Source organism: Diadema antillarum, unplaced genomic scaffold (genome assembly GCF_040938485.1).
Source record: "Diadema antillarum isolate AM-2024a unplaced genomic scaffold, OU_Dant_1.0 seq00001014_RagTag, whole genome shotgun sequence".
NCBI classification, from domain to species: domain Eukaryota; kingdom Metazoa; phylum Echinodermata; class Echinoidea; order Diadematoida; family Diadematidae; genus Diadema; species Diadema antillarum.
In genome coordinates this window covers 123,588-149,013 of record NW_027271850.1, presented here as the reverse complement: position 1 = coordinate 149,013, position 25,426 = coordinate 123,588, and the positions used below count along the sequence as shown (strand labels likewise).

Sequence of the window (25,426 nt, the reverse complement as noted above, 5' to 3'; positions counted from 1 at the left end):
ACAAAGAGAGCAAATGCTCCTTTTTGCATAGAATGAAACTAGACTGAATTCCATAACACATTCCAAGATTTTATCATACATCAAAATACAAATGACTGTGTTTACAGAAAACGGGTGCAGTTTCAATTCTTTCAAAACCAGCCCTACTGGAAAGAACAAAGTTTCCCACAGTGTGTTCACAGTGTGGTCACATAGTCGAGTATGTGAAAACGCTCGAATTTAACAGTGTGGAGATGATTTCACACTGTGGTTTGGTTTTCACAGAGTGTTCACATGGTAATGTTCTGAGTCACACTGTGAATTGATGATTCAATATGTGTTCACACTCTTAAAACGCTCGAATTTAACAGTGTGAGGAGATTTCACACTGTGTTTCTCACACTGTGGGACACTGTGTTCTTTTTAGCAGGGAGGGTGCGTGGATAAAACAAGATCAAAAGCCTCTCGGATGACATGGATGACGTCAAGATTTGTTATGAGGCTTTTCTGGCATGAAGTCACCATCGATGTATTTGCAGGAAAACTAACGTATAAATGTACCATTTTTGTTCTGTAATTACCATCGCCTTGTATTTCTTTAAAGAATCTAACGAATTATCAAACTTGTCATTTACTGAATTACTATCATCCCTTTAGTTGTGCCCCCTCCCTCCCCTTATACGCTGCTATAGACCCTTGTCACGATGTCAAATTTCCTGATGCTCTATGTAATGATAGTTATTACAGAATGACAAGAATGCATGATATTCTTATATTTGTACGCGAATTCTGGAAAAAAAAAAATATATATATGCCTTCCAAGGTGTCCCTACAATGTCTCCGAGAGGGCGAGAAGGGGGACAAAAAGCCTGTAACGATTTGGATCACACAATTAGACTTTACGAAATTGCCTGAATATAGTATAGCACTTGTCGATATTTCATCATACTTCAAACATTACTTGACACTAAACCTTATACACTAGATTATATTGCCACTTTTACGCCGTCTCTCGGATATGAATAATTATTATCCATACAGAGGATTTTTAGAGCCCAAATACAAGTGTTATTTTGTCGACGCACCTCATAACCTCCAACCCACTTAAAAAGTTTGTTGAACTCGACCAATATTTTTTGCCGAGGCGACCAATATTTAAAATATTGGACGGCAAGAGGGGGATTCCCCAAAGTTTTTATAAACTGCACCGTGATTGGTTGAGATATATACGAGATGACCTGAAATAAGAAGTAAAAATGTCTGTGATTGGTCAATCACGAATTAACTAGAATATCGTTTCTTCTAAAATTCTGTGTTTATACAAACACATTTCATATATCAATTAGTTGAAATTGTTTTTCACACAATTTATCAAAATATCACTTTCATAACAGGAAGTTATATTTAGGTTTGATGAAAACAAGTTGCATTTTTTTGTGCATGCAGGCGCAAGGCGACGATTGATCTGCAGCTCTGCATGCTCAGCGCTACTGCTAGATAGCCCGCGCGCGATATAATGTAGCCGGCCGCCGCCGCTGCGCTTGCATTTGCATGCGCGATATGCATATTACAGTTACTGTACATGTACGTACGTGTGTACAATACGTTATATACAGCACAGTAGGACTAGTTGTGGTAGTAGTAGCCTAATTCGATCTTTCACGATCTACGGTATAGATATGACGTGAATTCTTTCTCAGATCTCGGATACAAATACATCTAATTCTGGTCTAAATTAGCTAAACAGTAACATGACGGCTACCTTGGATACATAGATCACTGTTTTATCAGAGACTGAAGTGGATTAACTTGCACTGAAGAGTGTACATGTACCATACCCCATGTCAGGATCACTACACAGTAGGAACAGCACTCGGAGTCGGAGACAGAAAGGGTAGGCCTGAGTGAAAACATTCTTTGCTAAAATCCTCTGTAGGATAATAATGATGATATTGAATGTCCTATTTTCGATTAATACAAGGAAATATTGGACTCGCTAAGCAAAATATTGGACTCGTCTTCGACTCGTCCAATATTTGTGCATAGCTCGTCCAATATTTCCTTGTATTAATCTCAAGGCCATCCAATATTATATAAATATCACTTCAAGGAAACAGGAAGGACTTATGCGTCGACTCGTTGTGAATGTCGAAGCCACATGTCGAGATTTGGTGAATTTGTTAAATTGAATGTTAGTCAAATTGCATGAGATTGAAGCGTTCAGAGCACTATTGCCTTGATAAAAATCTAGGGTTAGCTTAGTCTTGAGTTAATAGCACGGGTGCATGTCACGAGCTCAACGCCCACGAGTCATACCGCTCACGAGTCAGACAGCCCACGAGCCAGACACTGGGTGAACAAGGCCCATGAGCTTGACATCACCAGGTTCACAAGATATAACGTTCACTAGCTTGACACAAGGCAAATACAGGGCCCACGAACTGGACACTAGAGGCAAATAAGGCACATGAGCTCGATACTATAGACAAAAAAAAAAACCCACAACAAAAACGAGCATCACAGAAATTATGTCTACGGGCGCTTTGTCAAGTTTGTCGATCTTTTTTGCCTATATAATAGTGTTGATCTCCTGCTATTTAGCCTAGTGTCATACAGCTTCTTACTTTAGTGGCCAGCGTGTGGTCCAGTTTTACTTTGGTGTCTAGCTCGTGGGCTATGTAGGGCTGTATGATTCGTGCATGGGTGTAGGACTCATCTACACCCTCTTTTTTTTTCAATATCTAGCTCGTTGGCCGTATGAATAACGGTTCGTGGGTCTAACTCTTGGGGTGACCCCAATAGCACGGTGTTCCGAGCTGACTAAGAACAAATCAAGAGATGCTTGATAATGAAGCCCTATCATCCCACAGTTGATAACACGCATTATAAACCAGTATACACTGTATCATCATACGTATGCATCGCTGTATGTACGGTAAAAGTTTCTTGCCAAACACTAAGATCGTATAACATGTACATCTTAAAGGAACATTATCACATCACACATGATAACATCAGCACAAGATTTCTCTGCGGTTTTTTTTTTTCAATTCAAAATGTTCATATGGATTTTAAAGATCATATTCTTCAAGTTTTTCAGCATCATTTCTAATTGACGGAGATGATCTGGATTGCTCATCATGAACGTCACTCTTGATCTAGTGCCTGAAAAGACCATTTTCTTCATTTTTTGAAATCTACAGACGTCAAGTTCAAGAAATCAGTTTGAGAGAGGGCGTAGCACGCAAAGTACAGGTCGTACTGTTTGCTTCTCATCGTAAGTTGTCATGCTCTTACATCTATACTGGTACTCCCTTCTTCTCTCTCCCTGCATTCTTTTTTTCTCATACTCAATTCATGAAGCCTATTTTAGGATTTGTTGATTTCTACGTATTTATACATAATATCAGTCTCTCCCGGCAATATCCGGAGACTGAATCAACAGTTCCAGAGGAAAACAAAAACAAAAACAAAATACTGCGAAGGTAACAGTGCGAGCTTTGAGTTAGATGAAGTGGCAAAAATGTAACATTGAGGACATATGTAATCCTGTATCCCTTAAAGGGAAAATCCAGTCCAAGTATAAGTTGGTCTGATTAGAAAAAGTAAAATAATACGAGTTCAACGGTATAATTCTGATCGAAATCGGATGAAAAATAAGGAAGTTATGACATTTTGAAGTTTTGTTATCTTTTCGGGAAACAGTTCTTGAACAGTCAATATGAATATGCAAATGGCAAAGTGAGCATGTCATTCCTTCACTACGATACCATATAGTTTGTTCATAAAATTGGGAAATTTCCAGTTTTTCATAAAACGCAATTATGCCCGAGGCTCAAATCCTGGTATATCTAACTGATCACTATTCTGAAGTTATTCAACTAGAAATAACATCATGTTTCAGACTTCCATGACAGAAACATTGAATTTTCGTCATTTTTTTTTTTGCACGCGATCAATGGAAAATTGTGAGGGTGTGACATGGTTAGCTCACTCATTTGCATATTCATATTCACTGTACAAGAACTGTTTTGCAGAAATTAGCAAAACGATTTCAGTCAAATTTTTATCGTGGAACTCGTAAGATTTTACTCTTTTTTTATCAGACTAACTTATAGTTGGACTGGATTTCCCCTTTAACCTTCCATCGTCAGATCAAACGCTTTGCCTATATGTGTTATGTAGTTTGCACTGTGTTCTCTCGCTTAAAGGGCTAGTATAGTATTAGTGGAGATGAGGATTTGGGCTTTTAACTTTTTGCGAGATACCAAGAAACCACTTATGAAATAGAACAGAGCATACCATTCAATGAGGAATTCAAAGTTTATTTGATGAAAATTTGGATATGTCGAGACATCCAAAAACAAAGTAAAACAAAGCGATCGTAATAAAAGGTGGATGGCTCTGTTTTGGCTATCTCAGCCTTTTCAAAAAAAAAATTCATCAAATAAATGTTGAATTTCTCTTGGAATTACATGCTCTTTCACATTTCTACTTATCTCACCAATATATGTTAGAAACCTGAAGTTAGGTCTCAACCATAACTATACGATCCCTTTAACCTTTAACTTGGACTTCAATTGTGGATGAAGTATACTCTGGGTTCTCATTTGTTTTGGTTGTTACCTAATTTGTTACAATTAATAACCCTCTCGTGCCATCTATCTATTTACTATCCCTTCCTCAGCTAGGTTCTCGTCTCTGAATCATACTCCGCGAGTTTTAGATTTGCGACGCTATAAATGTTCACGACGCGCCTCATCCGGGTCTGAGAATGGAACCAGCTGTCTTGCGCATGCGCAGAACATTTTTATCTTTTGTTTATTCATTCGTTCATTTGCTTCATAGCTTTGTCTTCGCGTTCTCGTCGCAGATCTAAAGCTCGCTTATGTATGTCGGTAGTCTTACGTAAGCAGTAAGCAGGCGACCAGAAAATGCATATACCTCTATGAAGGTGTCCTTCCAACTTCGGTTGTCCGATTTTTTTTTTTCATTTCTCGCTTGTCTCATCCCTCCCTCTGACACAAAAACCAATATCATCACCACCTCTGCCACTACCACAACTACCACCACTATCATCACGACCACGCCCTGATCTAGTTCCCCCTGTAGAGGAGGAACCCACTGAAGGTGCTGTACTTGTAGGACGCGTCGCTGTAGACGGCGAATCTTTCGGAGGGGCTGAGGCGAAGGTACACCCTGTCCCCCTTCTCCAGGGGCAGGATCACACTCTGACTGTCCATTACGTTCCTTTCGCTGGCGTCGGAGAAGATGGCAGTGACCACGTCTTCGTTCTTCATCAGGACGACGCCCAGGTGACGGCCGTCGTACGACCTCAGGCTGGAGGAAAACCAGAGAGGTGAAAATGTATTTAATCATGATCAGTCCTTGCGTAAGCCAAACGCCGATTTCCTAATTGTGACATTTTTGTTTGTTTTATTCATTTATGTAATGGTTCTTCTAATTCAATCATTTAATGTTTGCTTGCTCGTTTTCGATGGATTTTTTTGGAGGCTTAGCTACATAGTAATGTGTATTTTTTCCACTTCATTTTCAAAACTTCCCACAAGAACCGTAGGATCCCGAATTTCTGTTTGTGGTGGAGTTTAGACGCAGTGAATTAAACTGGACATTTTGATATTTCTTATTTTCCAGTACAATTGGTCAATTAAAATCACTAGAACATCATGCTTCGAAAAAAACCTACTAGATTTTTACTTCAAATCTTCTACTCTAGAATTCAGACTGCAATCAATTCAGATTTCAACACTGATTTTTTAACCAGGTGATTCAAGGATATGCTACTTTAAAAGAGTATTATCCTAAAGGATGACCGTGATGCGATCCGTGAAAGTTTAAAAGGGGTTTATAACAGTTTGGTCTCTATCCTTAGATTGGGCTCTTCATTATTACAATGTGACAAAAAAAAATCAAAATATAAGGAGGAATATAACTTTCAAAAGTTGAATAATATTATTAACGGAATACCGTTGCCTGCTTATCAGCTGGGCAAAAGAGAAGAGTCACACTGAGTGAAACACGATGAAAATAGGCTAATTCTTTATATTCATGATCTCTTCCGTAAGCTAGTATACATACAGGAGCAGACACAGTCACGACACATTTCTATCAGACACAATTTGTGTAGGCATAAACGGTTGCTGTTCGATATCCCAAAGGTTCGTTAATCAGAAAACACATGAGGTTCGTTAGTATGCATTTCCTCTTTCTTTTTTCTTCAACAAACCTTTGGAATAGCGAACCTTCGGAATAAATCACATAATATTTTCATTATTATCATAACCCCACATCATCTAAACGTTAGAACGCTCATTCATAAAGACACACATACATACATACATATAACATACATAATTATAGTTACAATACATACGTCATGTATGCCTATATACAAATACATACACACATGCATACATACATTTATACATTCATACATACAAATATTCGTACTTTCATACATACATACATTCATAGGGCTTACATAATGGGTACATGCACACGTACATGCATACAATATTGTAAACTCACTGAAATGTGATAAAGTAATAGCCGTTTATCTCGCAGACAAAAGTGCCGTTCTCCGCGTTGAAATCGCGACCTTTGTTGGCGAAGACGTGCTGAAAAGTCATCACCTGGGCTTCGCTGGTGCCGAACATCGAGCTCGTGCTAGCTGCGGAGAAGGCCGACTTGCGTTTTCCTGCGGGATAGCAAAAAGTACGTATTAGAAGGTGCCTTTATATTTTTGCTTTGTTTTATTTTATTAGATTTTTTTTCGTTAGTAACTTACTAATCGAAAAAATTCCACAACATATCATTTCTACTACTGTACAATGTATAACTTGTCCGGTGTTAACAGAACCGCCAAACGAAGTGCAGTTTCATACTCAAACTCACTTGAAGTATTTGGGACTCCAAGGATATCCTCAGCCAGGATATCAATCTCCTCTTCGATTGTGAGACTGTCGTCGGTGATGTCGGCATCGGAACTTGAAGTCAGGTTCGACGTCGTGTTCATGGATGAGAGTATGTCCATGATCTCGTGGGCCAACTTGCATTGGATATTAAAATTAATTCACAGATAATCACAACTGCACGTAAATCACCTTACTGGCAACTGAATTGTAAATGTCAATGGAGATGGGGCTGCAAGGATTCCCCAATTACTATCTGAGTATATAAGTTCAAGCTTATTCAATTCAATTCAATAGTTTATTTACTTCCATCATTAAAAAACAAACAAACAAGAGAACATCATTCAAAGCGGTACAAGTTGTCGACTTGATAAGGGCGTTTTTTTTTTTCAAATACGATGTAAAGTATATGCACGAATGATATGTCATAAAAAAGAAACAATGCACTTTGTCATGGCAACAAAAAAGTAAATAATCATAACGATGGAAAACAGTGTGCCACTAAAAAGCCAAGCTTGTGAGACGTGAGCACTGGAAACAACGACAGCACCAATTTGTTATACAAATAAAATATATTCATATCAAATTCTTCTATATTTATTGTACATTGACTAATTGATATATGATGCTGATACTATAAACAATACTTACCTTGATCTTAGCATGCAAACACATGAACTATTTAGCATATTCAAGGCACAGACACCATTTGGCCGTGTATGCCAGGAAAATTGACCAAAAAGGAAGATATACGCTCAAAACAATAACGACAACAACAACAATAGCAACGAAAAACAGAAATAAGAGAAATGAAGAAAAATGCACACACTCAGTTACTGGTTAACGAAGAACGAGGAAAGAGGAGCTGGGAAGAATGAAAAAAAAACAGGAAAAAGAAAGGAATGGAAAAGGTCTGTGGACACGCTACAAAATCTCAAGGAGAATTGAAACAAGGCGGATTTTTTTCCGCATAAACGGAATTAACTGGTATTAATGGAAAGCAAATATTTTTAAAGTTTATATTTGAATGTAATTAACTTAACAGATTCTTTTAATTCATTATCAAAGCTTATTCATTCTTACTCATCGAAATCAAATCTTATGTGGCAAGTTTTAACAATGCATTGATCTTACCACATATCACATACTGCAATATCGTTTGGGGAAACTGTGGCTCAACTAAAATTAATCCAATTCTTACCCTCCAAAAACGTGCTGTACGTTTGATTACCAATTCCCGTTACTTATCCCCATCCAATCCCCTATTTCGTCAACTAAAAACATTGAAAATTGAGGATCTTCACACCTTTCAAACTGCTGTTTTTATGTATAAATATACATTTAATTGTCTTCCAAAAATTTTTGATGGCTTCTTCACTCCAAATTCCACCGTTCATTCATATCCAACACGTCAGTCGTCCGATTACCATCTCGAAAACCCCAGAATCATTTTAGCTCATAAATCATTAAAACATAATGGACCAGATATTTGGAATTCTTTACCCCCTAATTTAAAACAATGTACGTCGTTGAACAATTTCAAACGAGAACTAAAAAACACCCTCATAAGCCAGTATACTTCTGACACATAAATATTCATACCACCTGGTCAACAAACACCCTAAACAATGAGTTCACGGCCATAACTGAAGTAACATTCACCTCATCACACTGATACACAAAATAACACTCAACGTACAAACCAAGATTCATCCCAACACAATGCACACCGCACTGCACCGCACGTCCTTCGCACAATTACTTCCCACTCAGTGAGTGGCAAGGGCGTACCGAGGGGGGGGGGGGGGGGTGTTTTGGGTGTTCAAACACCCCCCTTTGCCAAAAGGGGGGTGTTTGAGGTGTTCAAACACCCCCCTTGGACAAGAGGGAGGTGTTTGAGCTGTTCAACACCCCTCTTCAGCAATGTTTAGATGTTGACAAATGAAACAAAAGCTGTCTTTACCGCTTTTATTTCCGTTTTGAATTCCGCCTTTCCTTTCTTTTGCGTTAATTTTCTCTCTCTCTCTCTCTCTCTCTCTTCCTTGTTTTATCTTAATGTTTGTGTGGACGATGACACATTATGGAGTTACAATAATATACGCACTAAAGAACTCGTGTACAGTATGTGTTAATACTACGTTACCGCACCGCGCGCGAAGCTGACGCGCAAACAGTAGACATTCCCGATCCCTGCCTTGCTTTCTGACCGAATCGCGGAGATACACGTACATTACATTGCGCATAATGTTCAGCGTTTACCGGTATTGTAAATTGTAAATCGTAAATTGTATATGATGCATAATATTATGTGTGTACAATGCATGCTGCGCTGCAACCTATTATAGGCACATTGCATGCTAAGTTAGTAGTATCAACTAACAACAGTGGCCATGGTGGCGTATCTGGGGGGGGGGGGGGGGCAAGGGGGGCACGTGAAAAAAAAAACGAGAAAAAGAAGAAGAAAAAAAACGACGAAGAAAAAGAAGCAGAAGAAGAAAAAAAAAACCCTCGCTGAAATATTAAAAAAACAAAAACAAAAACAAAACAAAACGCTGAAATACAAAAATTTTCGCCTCACTCACTTGTAGTAATTTAGAGTATTTTTCCAAGTCCTTAGTTTGTTGGCATAAATCGTTATCTATGAAGCCGTCACTATATCTTGATTAAAATTGTAAGATTTAATAACCAGAAAATTACAAGAATTCCATGTTTTGCAAGGTGAAATACAAAAATTGTCGGCTCGCTCGCTGTGCTCGCTCGCCAAAATTTATCAAAATTTATCAGATTTTATATCACCTTCAAAAAAACCCTTTTAAGTGCTCGAAAAGCATATCAAGTGGACTTTTTTTTAAGTCCCTACCGGGATGGGATTGGGGTTGAACACTGCTGGTATAAATCGTTATCTATAAGACCGTCACTATATCTTGATTAGAATTGTCATTCGAAGATTTAATAACCAAAAATGACAAGAATTCCATGTTTTGTAAGCTGAAATACAAAAATTTTCTGCTCGCTCGCTGCACTCGCTCGCCAAAATTCTTCAATATCTATTACATTTAAATCACCCTCAAAAGACCCCTTCTAAGTGCTTGAAAAAGCATATCATGTGGACTTTTGTTAAGTCCCTACCGGGATGGGGTTGGACACTGTTGGTATAAATCGTTATCTATAAGGCCGTCACTATAGTTAGAATTGTAATTCGAAGATTTAATAACCAAAAATGACAAGAATTCCATGTTATGTATAAACCTGAAATATAAAAATTTTCGGCTAGCTTGCTGCGCTCGCTCGCCAAAATATAACAAAATTTAGGGTTGCCTATTACATTTAAATCACCCTCAAAAGACCCCTCTTAAGTGCTTCAAAAAGCATATCATGAGCATTTAAGTCCCTACCGGGATGGGGCTGGGGTTGAACACTTTTTCAGAAATTAGGAGCGCAATTTTCGCGCTTGCCCCGGGCGCCGTTTTCCCTAGATACGCCACTGACTACCAAGTACAGTCAGTATAGTAGTCTACTGGAAGCAGCAAGCTCTGGAAGCTCTGGGAGTAGCAAGTTACTTGCTGCTCAATGTAATTAGTAATAGCACATGGACTTGGTAATCTTTAGTAATAGTAGATATGAATTTTTTCAATGACTGAAAGTTAAAACTGAAAGATAACTGAGTGTGAGTCTACAAATTGTAGTTGGATGACTTTATTGCGCCTAAAATTCACTAGATATCTAGGTCTAGGAACAGTGGCGTAACTACGGGGGGCATGGGGGGCACGTGCCCCCCCCCCCCCCCTCCCCCAATCCGCTGGTTAAAAAAAAGAAAAAGAAGAAAAAACAAGGGGAAAAAAGAAAAAAACCTACGAAAATGGTAATTCAAGGGTTAGTAAACTGCTTTTGAAATCGACATGAAAGAATGATCAAGAAAAAAAGATATTTTTCTAAGATTTCTTTTAACCACAATAAAGAGGTATAACATTGTTCAAAAAGCCCGGAGTCGACAAAAGATTGTGATTCAGCGTGATTCCTGGTTGGCATTTTGAATACAAGCAGGATGTGCGCAGTGACTCAGAATATCGGAATGGCAAAAAGAGTCGCTGCATGTTGCGCAATGTGATGTTTAATAGGTTGTACACATTTGCTATCAACGCTTGATCATTGATTATGCAGTGTTGCTATACATACTAGTCTATATTAAAATGCCTTGCATTGCCAATAATAAGACTTGACCTTGGCTATTTCCTAACTTTTCCATCTATATGAAACACACACACTCACAAACACAAACAAATTAGGGGATGCTCTATATAAAGTACAGATCTTGGACATCCTTCTCCCGCTTGGTCACTTCGACGCCCCCTCGCTGGTCATACCTCCCCCAATCATGAACATAAACCGACACCCTTGACTACCAGTGGCGGATCCAAGGGGCGCACCGGGCGCCCCCTCCCTCCAATGCGAAAAAATATACATGTAGCTACAAACGACAGTTTTTGGACGGTAAAATGTCAAAATTTTTAAGCTCGCTCGCCTCGCTCGCTCGCATTTAACCGTTATATGCCATTCTCCTGATGTTACTGCCAGTAATTGCCAGCAGTTGCGCCCGGTGCGCCCCCCCCCCCCCCCCGAATTTCCAAAGCGAAAAAATATAGCTACAAACGGCAGTTTGGGGACTGTAAAATATCAAAATTTTCAAGCTCGCTCGCTTCGCTCGCTCGCATTTAATCGTTATGCAATTCTCCTGATGTTGCTGTCAGTAATTGCCAGCAGTAATTACGCCCGGTGCGCCCCCTCCCCTTAATTTCCAAAGCGAAAAAATATAGCTACAAACGGCAGTTTTGGGACTGTAAAATGTCAAAATTTTCAAGCTCGCTCGCTTCGTTCGCTCGCATTTAATCGTTATGCAATTCTCCTGATGTTGCTGTCAATAATTGCCAGCAGTTGCGCCCGGTGCGCCCCCTCCCCTTAATTTCCGAAGCGAAAAAACATAGCTACAAACGGCAGTTTGGGGACTGTAAAATGTCAAAATTTTCAAGCTCGCTCGCTTCGCTCGCTCGCATTTAATCGTTATGCAATTCTCCTGATGTTGCTGTCAATAATTGCCAGCAGTTGCGCCCGGTGCGCCCCCTCCCCTTAATTTCCGAAGCGAAAAAATACAGCTACAAACGGCAGTTTGGGGACTGTATAATGTCAAAATTATCAAGCTCGCTCGCTTCGCTCGCTCGCATTCAACCGTTATGCAATTATCCTGATGTTACTGCCAGTAACTGCCAGCAGTTGCACCCGGTGCAACCCCCTTAATTTCCAAAGCAAATATATATATATATATATATATATATACATATATTATTATATATAGCTACAAACGGCAGTTTTGGGACTGTAAAATGTCAAAATTTTCAAGCTCGCTCGCTTCGTTCGCTCGCATTTATTTAATCGTTATGCAATTCTTCTGATGTTGCTGTCAATAATTGCCAGCAGTTGCGCCCGGTGCGCCCCCTCCCCTTAATTTCCAATGCGAAAAAATATAGCTACAAACGGCAGTTTGGGGACTGTAAAATGTCAAAATTTTCAAGCTCGCTCGCTTCGCTCGCTCGCATTTAATCGTTATGCAATTCTCCTGATGTTGCTGTCAGTAATTGCCAGCAGTTGCGCCCGGTGCGCCCCCTCCCCTTAATTTCCAATGCGAAAAATATAGCTACAAACGGCAGTTTGGGGACTGTAAAATGTCAAAATTTTCAAGCTCGCTCGCTTCGCTCGCTCGCATTTAATCGTTATGCAATTCTCCTGATGTTGCTGTCAATAATTGCCAGCAGTTGCGCCCGGTGCGCCCCCTCCCCTTAATTTCCAAAGCGAAAAAATATAGCTACAAACGGCAATTTGGGGACTGTATAATGTCAAAATTATCAAGCTCGCTCGCTTCGCTCGCTCGCATTCAATCGTTATGCAATTCTCCTGATGTTACTGCCAGCAACTGCCAGCAGTTGCACCCGGTGCAACCCCCTTAATTTCCAAAGCAAATATATATATATATATATGTATATATATATATACATATATTATTATATATAGCTACAAACGGCAGTTTGGGGACTGTAAAATGTCAAAATTTTCAAGCTCGCTCGCTCCGCTCGCTCGCATTTAATTGTACAGTTATGCAATTCTGATGTTGCTTCCATGAGGTGCCCCCCCCCCCATGTTTTGACCCACGGTACGCCACTGAACACCCCCCTTTAAAAAATCCTGGGTACGCCTATGGTGAGTGGTAAGATTTTCTTTATGTATCTCTTTATTGTGCCCTTTGCACAATTACCCCCCACTCAGTGAGTGGCAAGATTTTCTCTATGTATCTCTTTACCTGGGGCCATCTTCCTCGTCAAGCTTAGCTTATGATGATGGTCCCCTGCATTTCATTTTTATCATTTCCTATTGCTTCCTTACATATATGATATTCGTTCTTGAAAAAAAAAGAAAATGTATGTAAGATCCAAACGTTACGAATATTAGCTGTGTAAATGACTATGTAAGTATTTTGTTGATTTGTTGATTTGTATTGATTCTGAAATGCAGAAATAAAAACTGAACTGAACTGAACTGAACTTCGCATCATTTACCGAGTTAATTTATACTTATTATTTCCCAGTAAATCGAGAGTTAATGTTTGTGCTACAGAAGCTACAATGTACGGCTGATAGAAATCAGTGCTAGAGTACAAGATAGTCAAATTCAGTCGCAAGTACTGTAATACACAATGATATGAATCTAAAACCAATAAAGATTCATACTTGTAATTATAGCGCTTTAAACTGTATATGATTACAACACTGCGCAAGCTAAGGGTCAGTAGTCGTAAAATTGTGCAGTCAGTGTAGCGGTCACTCCGTTGCGGACAGACCACTTTGCGTTAGAACGCTTCGAAGCATTAAATAACTGTGCCATAGAGTATACATAATAAGACCCGTATAAAAGATATGCGGGTTGGGGGGGGGGGGGGGGGGGTTACCTCATCAGATATTTCTTCAACGTTGTCGGTAGCGGAGATTTGCCGCTGAAGATCACGAGTTTGTCTCTTGCCTCGTACCACGGATGTGTCGTCCGCGCGGCCGCTGTCCACCCTACTGCCCTTACTTGGAAGCGTGATGTCCACTTTTGATTGCAACATCTAAAGAGGGAGTGAGAGAGAGGAGAGGAAGGAACAAAAATAAAAAAATGAGAGAGAGAGAGAGAAAGAGGAAGGGAGAAGTAGATCGATATGAAGAGATAATATGGGAAATTAAGGGAAAAGACAAAGCCATTAAACGGGGAAATGAGAACAAAGGATAATGGAAGAATTTAAATAGCACAAGACAGGAAGAAAAAATATTACAGTAATAGAGAAAACAAAAGGCGGAGAAGAAACGACAGAAGATAAGTTCGGCAGTGCTGAAAATGAGGACTTTAATTTACTCCCAAGTACAATAATGTAGTGTCATCGTCAAAACATAATCATACATAAAGGACGTTTAAGAGAAGAAAACAGATAACATTATAAACAAAGTCACTTTCAAGCCTATTGGTATTCTTACTGGAATCATATTTGTTAAAGCTTGCTCAGCATGTCAGTTATTTGATAGCAGTAAAGACCAAAGTAGTTGGAAGAGGCGTTTGGGTCAGTAAATTCTTGATACTGGATCCGATCTCCATGGGAATGGTCGCTGTAAAGGAATGTGGGCTGACTCTCATCTTGACAGTGAACTGACGCCAGACAAGCCATATAAAACGCAAGTATAACTCGGGTAAACACACACTAAGAAAAAAAGGTTCAATAAGGGAGCTAGAAGGGTTCGAAGTCGCGAAAATGGGTGCAAACTACACGATTTGAGAAAATGGTGGAACTTTGCTTCTTATATGGTTCATTTTGGGTTCGATCTTGCCACGGTCATTGACGGTGCAATATTACGCCCCAAACTAGTCTCAAAACAAAGGCCATCCTATGGTGTTGCTCGGCACTAAAATGCAATATTACATATCCTTGTGCTGATATTATGAACATATATTTGTTGATATCAGGAAACTTAAATTTCTTTCATATTCTATAATCATTCATCGAGAGTATATTTTCAAATTAAGTTGAGTCCATGATGAAAGGGGTCTACTAAAAAAACAAAAGTAGAATACCTGATTGCTTGTCTGGTATTGACCAATCACATTGTACACATAACCTAGGAGGTTTAACAGATGAAGTTCCAACTGGATGTAATTATTCAAATAGTCGTCAGATTTCTATTGCTGTACAAAACAATTCCACAGGTGCATTTGTGCCTTCGCTGATCGGGATTCGATGCCGCCGTCTCACTGAGCAATCTGAAGATTCATTGTGGACGTTTACGTAATTTTGGCTATATTTTGCTTCAAATGAAATCCTATACTTTAAGATAAAAACATATAAAACAAAAGTCAATTCTGAACAGAAATATTATTGTGCAAAAGTGTTAATCAGAGCTGTTTCATGTGAAAGTGTTTAAACTGTACCCTGGATAGCCGGTTTATTTTATCACTTTTCCTCATGATTCTGACAAAGCAAACTGATATGAATCTTCAAATAGAATTCTCTATCAATAGAAACATCAGATTACTGCCCAGGCATGCCTATTAGAATAATGTTCGCTTTATTTCATTTTTTTTTTGGAGCAATTTTTATTCGTGTATCCCCGTGTCTTTAACATTCTCCTAACCTATCTCTTATTGGTTGGGATGTCGAAACGTAATTACCATTACAAAGACATATCTTCCTGTTTGTGGTTCATTCTTGCTAAGGTGCAATATTGAGCCCATAACAAGTCTCAAAGAAAGACCCATATGGTGTTGATCGACACTTGAATACAATATTGCATACCGTCGTGGTGCTACTATGTACATGTTTTTTTAAAGACATCATAAAACTTGATGTTCTCCCATAATTTCATAATCATTCATCGGAGCATTTTTAAATGAAGTTGAGTCTTTGATGGAAGGGTCTGCGAACAAGCTAACGAAGAATACTTGACTGCTCGTCTGGTATTGACCAATCGAAATGGAATATGTCACAGCATTCCCTGCATGCTTACTGTGCGATGATGGAATCAAACCCTACTACACGCTAAAGATTTTCGTTTCGACTCGATCTCGGGATAGAAAAAAAAAAGTCAATATTTTTTCAAGGCTCTCAAATCTGGAATTCCATCCACTCTGATGTGAAATGTAAGAAAACGGTACAAAGTTTTAAGGAAGCTTTAAAACGTATTTTACTTGAAAGGTTTTCTGGAAGTTACCAATATCATTTTACGAATTTATAAGAGACTAGCAAGATAGGGTGTGTTTGTGAAAATGACATCTTGTGTATTGCTAATATGCGCTGGTCCATGTTTTTGTCTGTGTATGCATGTGTGTGTATGTGTGAGTGTGTGTGTGTTTGTGTGTGTGTGTGTGCCAATGTTTTTCTCTGTATATACAATGTATTTACTTTTCCGGGATTAGTTTTGAATAAGGCCAATTGCCTTCTCACTCACCCCTTCACTTGATATCTTTTGCTGTTTGTTTGCTTTGTTTGTTTGTTTGTCACATTGTCATTTTATTCATACCATTGTCACATTTTATGTATGCATATTTTATTAAGTGAACGTAAAGGAAATGATAAACTAAAATCATTTAGAGAGCAAACTCGCGGATATATAAGGGTGCAAACTACACAATTTATTTGTAAGGGTTGATTTTTTCCCCTTTTTTTTCATGGATTCATGCACGGTAAAGCCTAAGGGTAAAGTGCATGCACATGAAAAATGTAAGCACATGTTTCCGTATGCTTGCAAACACCACATTTTCGAATGAATAAAGACTAGCTGTGATAGTGGAATTTCTCATGAATAAATAATAAAGCATTAAAACCCTGGCTATTGTTCAACACCATTGTCAGGGTGTTAACCACATACTCCCATACACACCCATTGACCCCTGTGCAAAGTGAAAATTTTGTACAGAGGGTTGGAAATAGAGCAAAATCTGTAACCTAACTGTGAAATTAATCATGGATTTCATGAAACTGATTTGTGTTTTAAACCACCTCCAACGAAATTGTACACTATACAACTATCTCCCATATCAATGATAGCGTTATCTGATATAGGCCTATAGTTACTGAATTATTAAGAATCAAAAGTGGATTTTTTTTTTAACGCCTATTAATCCATAGAATACATTCGATGCAAAATAATGACATGGATGTTTCCTAGAGTGTCAATTCACGGACCCAGTAGTTTGGTCACCTGGTGTGGGCATGTTCATTCTTTTCTTGAACATGATTAATGAATTCAATGAATTGTTGAGTCGTGCAAACTTATGTGCACATAAGTTGACTCCCAGATGGCTCATTGTACAGCTCGTTCATGTGTGTTTGAGCTGAGCATCTAGCGCAAATTCCATTTCCATAGCAGATCAGCTCTTCTGAGGCTTTTCGTAGCGGCTTACTGCAACTCTGACTTCAAAATTATTTTTGTCCACTTCATAATATCAAGACCCCGCAGATTCCTACCACGTGGAAAATGGTGAGTTAAAACATCATCGTAAAGCATGATTTGAAATATCCACAATGTTCTCGACCAAGGCCTTACTCTCGATATTACCCTTCATCAAATTTCTTGTATCTGTTATGTTTTTGGTTGTATAGCCATGTCTTATAATGTAGGCTTGCAGGCAGTAATATTAAAATGTTCATTTTAGAATTCTGTTAAAACTGGCTAGTTTTATGCGTGCTGTTTTCTGTTCTATTTTGTTTTGTTTCGTAACCATTCTGTGGAATTAGAGCAGCTTTAGCGATAAAATGTCTTGCTAAAGACGTCCCGATTTCAGATTTCAGATTCATTTATTGTTCATTTAGGAAATTCTTTTTGTTGGTACATGGGCGTGCACATAGGAATATCTACATACATGCATAAACTCACATATATTCATGTACATGTACACATTATAAATGGTACAATTTTCACTACATACACAATTATACAAGCATAATTTATACTCACAATACAGTGAACACATACATAATCACAATTCTTTATATTTACCGATCAACAACAAAACAAAATAGTTAAGAAAACGTAGAATCGGATATTCCTATAGGAAGTGTATCCTTAACATAACCTTTACGCCACCTCCCCCCCCCCCACACACACAAACACACATCCCCAAGGGTAATACATCGCGTCGTGCCATACCACTATTTTGATTAATAACGAATAAAAGGAAGGGAACTGCATAAGTTGATGAATAATTGTTGATAAACTTATGGATAAATAGACTAGTGTATTAACTAAACTTATAATGGCAAACATTGCACGCTTATCTTTATGCTGGGATAATTCTCTGTAGTCAGGTAGTGTTAGTGATAGACTTAAGTTCACCCTGTATGCAGCAAGGCAGTGCATAAGAATTGAACTATACATTAAGCTGCCATGGAGTGAGTTATGTAGTCACATTTACATAAGTTAGCTCTTCTGCAAAATTATTACACACGCATGAACAGTGGCCTTGAACTCATGACACTTGATTTTCCTTTTCAGGTATTCAAGCAAGATACAATATGATGAAGTTGCGCGCATTCTCCTGATCACGTAAACTTATATGCAATTCTGAAGGACAGAGTGATTCCTCAACAGAATATGTAAGTTTCATTAATGGATTAATCCGTAATACATGTATATTTTCAGGTTATTGATTCATCTAGATTTTCAGCATGTGATATCCGTGAAGTATATTATATTAAAGCGTATTACATTTTTTATTACACATGAACGCAGTTTTATCGGTTACTATAACGTAGCCAACGTTTAGTGGGTTGCGGAAAATTTGATAAGACTATAGTGCAATTTTTGATACCATCTATAATCGAGAGATATGTTACTCAAGTGGACCATTGCGATCATTCATTCTTGCCTTTTCCGTTCTACGTCTTCTCAGTTTTTTTGGACTTTTTCCTGAAAACTCCATGATGGATTGTATAACTCATACAGGCAGCATCTCTACCCCGCAAGAATCTTCATTTTTTTCTTTTTTTTTACATTTATTTATTTATGTATTGTTTATTCTATTTTATTTTATTTTATTTATTATTATTATTATTTTTTTTTTTTGGGGGGGGGGTAATCTTCTTTTCTGTAACCAGTATTATCAAAGTAAATCAAATCAATGTTATGAATAAGTAGAGGGGGCTATATTTTCTCTTTTTTGTGTGTGTGGTAGCAGGATTAGAGGTGTCAACCATAATGGGCATCATTACACCCATTGCCATGGCCAGCACCCGGACCATCATCTGTGGCAAGCTCAGCAACGGCTGAATGGCTGAGGTCTATAAGTCTTACTCCTTTCCTAACTGTGTAAAATATACAGCAAACTGATGTTAAATTGGCATGTAATTTGATGTTGTCTTACTTTGTTATTTTATGTTATGAAGACTTTGAGTTGGTCAGGAAAAATGTGGGAATATTTGAATATGCCCTATGTCATAAACGTATGCAGGCCTACATAAAAGGTGTGTATTTTCATCTCAGTCCAAATTCGCCAGATTTTTCTTTTCAACATGACTTTACTCAGGCTATTCCACATTTATTCCTTTTTTTCAGCTCTAACTTAGTGATGTCGGCATGCTGTCTCCTAATTCCCCGTCTGCCTGGAGAGGACATGCTGTATGTCTGTGACAAAGTAAGTGCTGCACTTTTATTTTTTTATGGGAGACGGGAATTCCATCTGCTTTGTGACTAGAAATATAAGAGGAATATTTCTTTGCAACATTATCATGTTTTACTTATATGACAAAGAGCTGAAATAAATCTATCCGACCGGATTTGTTTAGAAACCAATATCAAAGCTTAAAGGGATGGTATAGTATTGGTAGAGGTGAGGATTTGGGCTTTTAACTTTTTGTGATATACCAAGAACCTACTTATGAAATAATAGAGAGTATGCCATTCTAAGAGGAATTCTAAAGATTATTTGATGAAAATTGGTTTTGAAATGTATGAGCCATCCAAAAAACAAAATAAAACGCAGCGATCGTGATAAAAAGTGAGTCCTATATTATATTATTATTGCTCTGTTTTGGATATCGCAGCTATTTCAAAACCATTTCTCATTATTTCAGTAAAAGACGTTAGAAACCTGAAGTAGATCTATGCAATCAATTTAATTTTCCATTTTCTGGTCAATGATCATAGTTGCAACCTGTTAGTTTATGTAAGCAACAAAACCGCCTATAGTGTAAACGACCTATTTCCTTCGAAATTTTATTCAGTCATTATTTATTCATGCCAAAATCTCTTTCAGAACCTGGCAGGACTAAATCCCACAATCTTCACTGTGAATGCTGCGCACTATTTGGCTGGATGGTTGTGAAATCTGCCCGAATTCCTGTATACAATCGTGTCTTCCTTCGCTACAATGTTTCCGGCCTTCTGTGCTCTGTGGCTTTCAGTATCCCAGACAAGGCAGAAACACCCGATGCATACTTCAGCAGTACATTGCAAGCCTTGATCTGAACAGGCAACTATCACGAAGAAAAACCTACGGCATTTCATTAACAATATTGTTCAATAATTGTCTTGATATAGTTTACCAGCCTAAAGTTTTCATGGTGTATACTTTTACAAGGAATTGTCACCAGAGAAATGATGTTGTTCAGCTTGTCCCTCCGTTCGTACATCAGTCTGTTATCGATTATGGCAACGTTGTATCACGAAGGGAAATGAAACGAAAAGTACAAGTGGACAAGTTAATGCAGGGAGATTACTTTAGCAGTTGAACACATCGTCACAAATTGAGGAATATCGGAAAATCCGTTGAAGAGCTATATATACACATATATTTAGAGTTTCAGTGCCGCCATTACGAGATGAGAAAGCTACATCTTTGACGTCAACCATGGAAAATTATATAAAGAAATGTAAAGAAAATAGGCATAGTTTCACGTTTCTAGCATTACAAAAGGAGCACTTGATTTACTTCTTCCAGAAGGGGGTGGGGGTAATATTACCCTTAACATTATGGCAACGACAAATAAGTGGAGGCAATTTTGTACTTTTCATTTAGAATCAGATTTTATGGAATTCCCTTGATATTTTCTTCATAGGCCTATACGTTTCCATACATGAAAGTGACACTGAAACTTTAAAAAATGCATAACTTCCACTGGATCATACGATTTTCCATGTTCACTTATGTGTTCTTATGATATTGCTCCAATCCACGGGTACATTTGGGTTTCATTCCCCTTTAAGTACTGTTTGAGGTATCCAAATGAAACTTTGCATATGTATGTACGATTGGATGAAGTTACTTCTACCACCTTGTGGGTGCCAGCGTTCAAGGTCAAATATTGTAGGTCATTGTCAAATTCTACAATGTCATTTCGTGCTCTTTCTTTGTATCTCACCTTGTAAGCACTGTCGACATAGTATTGTGGTGTTCTTTTAGTAACTTTCCACACTTTTGAGCTATATGACCACCAAATTCACTCCCCAGAACATCTAAAGATGGCTGTCAAGTGTTGATATTGGTGAAGTCCGACTCCGTCAACAGTCAAAAGGTCAATGAGCTTACATTTGAAAATCAGTGTAATCACAAATTCGATATGTGGGCAAGACCTCACTTCGCTTTTACCTTGTTAGATGGTGAATATTTGTGAAGCTTCCGTTTCTAATTCATACAGCATCAGCATACCTTATGTCTGAGAATAGTGGTAAAGAAGATTAGATACTTTGGCAACAGCGTGTAAAATTCGCAAAATTTTATTTTGTGCCTTATTTGCTGAACAAACGTCGTAGAAGGACTACAACCTGCCAGGCAGTATGGCGGAACAATTACTTTATTATTAGCGTCATAGAATAAATGACAATGATGTAGTTCTGAAGCATGCTATTCATTAGATACTTTTGCAATGACTCCATGTATACTTTTAATCGAACTAGGTATATAATCACCAATGTCTTGTACTTGAATAACGACAGAATGATTTCGGTGAGGAAAGTTTTCTGTCACGTCATTTAGGAATAAGGGAACGTGTCAATATTATGCTATTTGTTCCATAGTTATTTCTGAAGTGGTTAAATGTATTTTCCTTAAAAAAAAATCATTTTATATATACCTACGTTGCATCCAGATGCCTATTCGTTGAAAAATATGGGCAATGTATTCAAAGGACAAAGATCATACACTAATGGGCCTAGGGTATACAACATTTCACTCGTTGTTGTTGTTTTGCTTTGTTTTGTTTTGTGTGTTTTTTTTGGGGGGGGGGAGGGGGGGGGGGACACGGTTCAAAGTGTCCTGAAACCTTGTATAATACATGCATTTAGTCATGTATGATGCCAAACTGTTCCCGCTCATAGCCGTTTCAAGGAAATGACTTAAGATTATTCTTATACTCCATGATTTGGTAATGCTTAAGTGGTTCATAAGAGTCCAGTGAAACTGTGTACAGAACAAAAAGTGGATTTGACAATGGTATACGATATCCGCAATTTACTCTTTGACGGGGTCTATCATCCGATTAATATGTATAAGCACGGTAGTCCCCTATTCGGAAACTACAAGTTAGATAAGCTGCAATCATTTTGCACGCGACCATGGCGTTATAGCCAAAGGTGATCTGCAAATCCCTGTGTGCCTACAGAGGATTGGAAAACGTAACAACTTTCTATGTATAGAACAACGAAACAGAAACTGGTGCATGTATTATTCTCAGTCACTTTGTTAGTCATTATGATGATTTGCTCATTGCAGTTCCGGAATCTCAGCTCGAGGGACTCGAATTGATCACCCAAAACAAAATCTGAATACATAACCATGATAACTGCGATTCTGCCTAGTCTCCATTGGTAGCCCATAAGGGCTGGTATCAAGTTTGATTTTCATATTATAATTATACCTTGTATTTAGATGTTTTCATCGAAATGCCCGTATACCTGAATATGGTATGCGTATGTCAGTTAAGTATCTAAACCATAATGAATTGTAGTCGTAATCTAAGTGCCAAGAATATCATAATTTGAATAAGTGTGAACACCAAGACATGTCGTGATAAGGACTTTAAGACAATTGGCATCGTCATTATAAAACAACAATTGTAAGACATGTTTTAAATTTTAGATAAATTCATGTCTATGCTGGAAACATATCTTTTTGATGATTCATGATGACGTCACTGTTACATGAATATTGTACGCATGGAAATATGTAGACCTATTCGTTTGAATGCATACAAACAACTTGTTAAATCCTCTTACATTTTTTTTTTTTTTTTTTTAGATATGGTGCATACTTTAGAAATGTACGTAGCATGCTTTTGTTTTTTGAGGCTTTGTGTACTGGCAAAAAGCATATCTTATTCTTATAGATTATGTGAATAAGTACGTATTCAAGTACGTTTTGAATAAAACGTATCCAGACAAATGTATATCATATTTTTACCTCTTCCTTCATGCAGATTAATGCTCTTGCTTAGAGGGTTTGTTTGATAGATAGTGATAGTGCTCACCTCATTGGAAATATAATTGGGTAAATATTTGGTTTTAGTATGTCATTCAAACACAGCTATAAGTTAACTTCTACATTAACATTTCAAAACTCACAAATTCCACGCACACATTTCATGATTCACAGGATCCAAATTACACCAATCTTATTTACTTTGCAGAGTGCAACAACAGCATAAGTTTGATATACTGAGCAAACAGGCTTGCATTAGTTCGCACTATTCAAGATTTAAAGTAGTTAAGTAACCAAATTGTACCTTGTTATGTATATTAAGTATATTTACCTTATAGGTATAATGTTGCAAATATGTGGTGCTTATTTCATCCATAACTGCTGCAAAATTGCTTCTTTAAAGGAGCCAATCAGTGTCACTGCCTGTTCCTCTAGAGACGCAATATTGCCCAGTAATCTCAAGGTTCACTTGAGGTTATACTGGGCAACATTGCGCCTCTAAAGGCGTAGACAGTGACACTGACTGGCTCCTTTAAGGAAGCAATTTTGCTGCAGTCATGGATCAAATAAGCACCACATAGGTGCAACATTATACCTATATATATGGCACAAAATCGCACCCTCAAAAGAGGCTACAATCTTGGAACTTAGGGTGCTTCTTTGCACCCTCACGAAAGGTGTAAAGTTGCACCAAACGTAGAGGCAAGAGAGGGTGCAAAGTTGCGCCGAAAATTAAAGGGAGAAAGATCGCACCCTCAAGAAAGGTGCATCTCAGCACCAATTAGTGTGGGTGGAAAGATGCACCCTCAAGAAAAGGGTGCAACTTAGCACCAATTAGTGTGGGTGGAAATATGCACCCAAGGGAACCACTTCGCACCCTCAATAAAGGGTGCAATGTTGCACCTTCTTTGGCGGTGCAAAGGTGCACCCACAGGTTGCAAGGTTATACCCTTGCGCAAGGTACCACTTTTGCACCCATTTCTCGAGGGTGCAAGATAACACCCATAGGGAGCCACCAGTGTGACATCACTTTGCACCCTTAAAAGGTGCAAGAATGAATCATTTTTTCTTAGTGTGCATGTTCTGACTTGTACCATCAAATTACTACTTTCTGTTGGTGTTGTTGATGTTGTTGTTGTATATTCTTCTCAGTAAGAAACCAACCTGCACTTTTGCCGCAAGCTGTGAATTCTGCTCGTTCATTTCAGACAAAACTTTCCCCAGGAGTTCAGGGTCAAATGTCTCATGGCTGTCGACCACGGTCATGGGTGACGGGCGCAAACCTGCAAGCTCCGCCTCCCGGTTACCTAGATATTCGTTAAGCTTCGACATTCTGGTCTCTATGGCAACCTCCGGATCAAACGCTTCAGGCTTTTCCGCGTAGAGCGAACCAAAGAAGCGTTCAAACTTGCCCAGCATTTGGGTTAGTTCATCGTTCTTCATCTGGAGCTCAGCAACCGTCGGTGACGACTCCATTACTTGCTTTATGTTCCTAAAACGGGGTGAAATCATCAATCATAGCTTTGATATAACATTGAAATCAGCATTATCTCTATCAATTTCTTTCGAGTTGCAATACATCACGATAGAGATGTGTGAACGTTAATCTTTTACTGTGGCACTGTAGCGTGAGTTTTTTGGGTTTTTTCTTCATAGCCAGGTCACAACGAGGACCTTTAATTTTACAAATCAAAGGAGTTGAGAGAAATTATATTTTTCATTGTATCGCTTGGTGTAAGTTCATGCAACCATTATGTCCTGTCTCTGTCAGTCACACATCTTCCCAAAAGAGTGGATTGTCATGACAATACACAAATCATTGAAGACAGGTATCACTGCAGAAGGTGAACCCATCCAAGTTTATTGCGTGGCAGCAGTATTGTTTTATTTGTTTCAATTGTTTGTTTTATATCTTTACATAACTCACTGAGATGCCAAGACTCCCATTATTGTTTCATAATCCATTTATAACAAGCCTTGCACAACCATAACCTGACACTTTCATTTTCTTCCTTGTGTTGATGTGATGTGGA

At 38.3% G+C, this 25,426-nt stretch overlaps 1 protein-coding gene across 1 annotated transcript in view; it reads right to left on the bottom strand.

Moving 5' to 3' along the window:
• Positions 1-24,869, bottom strand: part of LOC139742691 (uncharacterized) — a 41,885-nt gene extending 17,016 nt beyond the window's left edge. Inside the window, exons 1-5 of the mRNA XM_071653221.1 lie at positions 24,558-24,869; positions 13,906-14,064; positions 6,895-7,048; positions 6,529-6,697; positions 5,077-5,319 (exon numbers count right to left, since the gene is read on the bottom strand). Of these exons, the coding sequence (XP_071509322.1) occupies positions 5,077-5,319; positions 6,529-6,697; positions 6,895-7,048; positions 13,906-14,064; positions 24,558-24,869 (1,037 nt within the window). The remainder of the gene's footprint in view (positions 1-5,076; positions 5,320-6,528; positions 6,698-6,894; positions 7,049-13,905; positions 14,065-24,557) is intronic.
• Between the last annotated feature and the right edge of the window lie 557 nt (positions 24,870-25,426).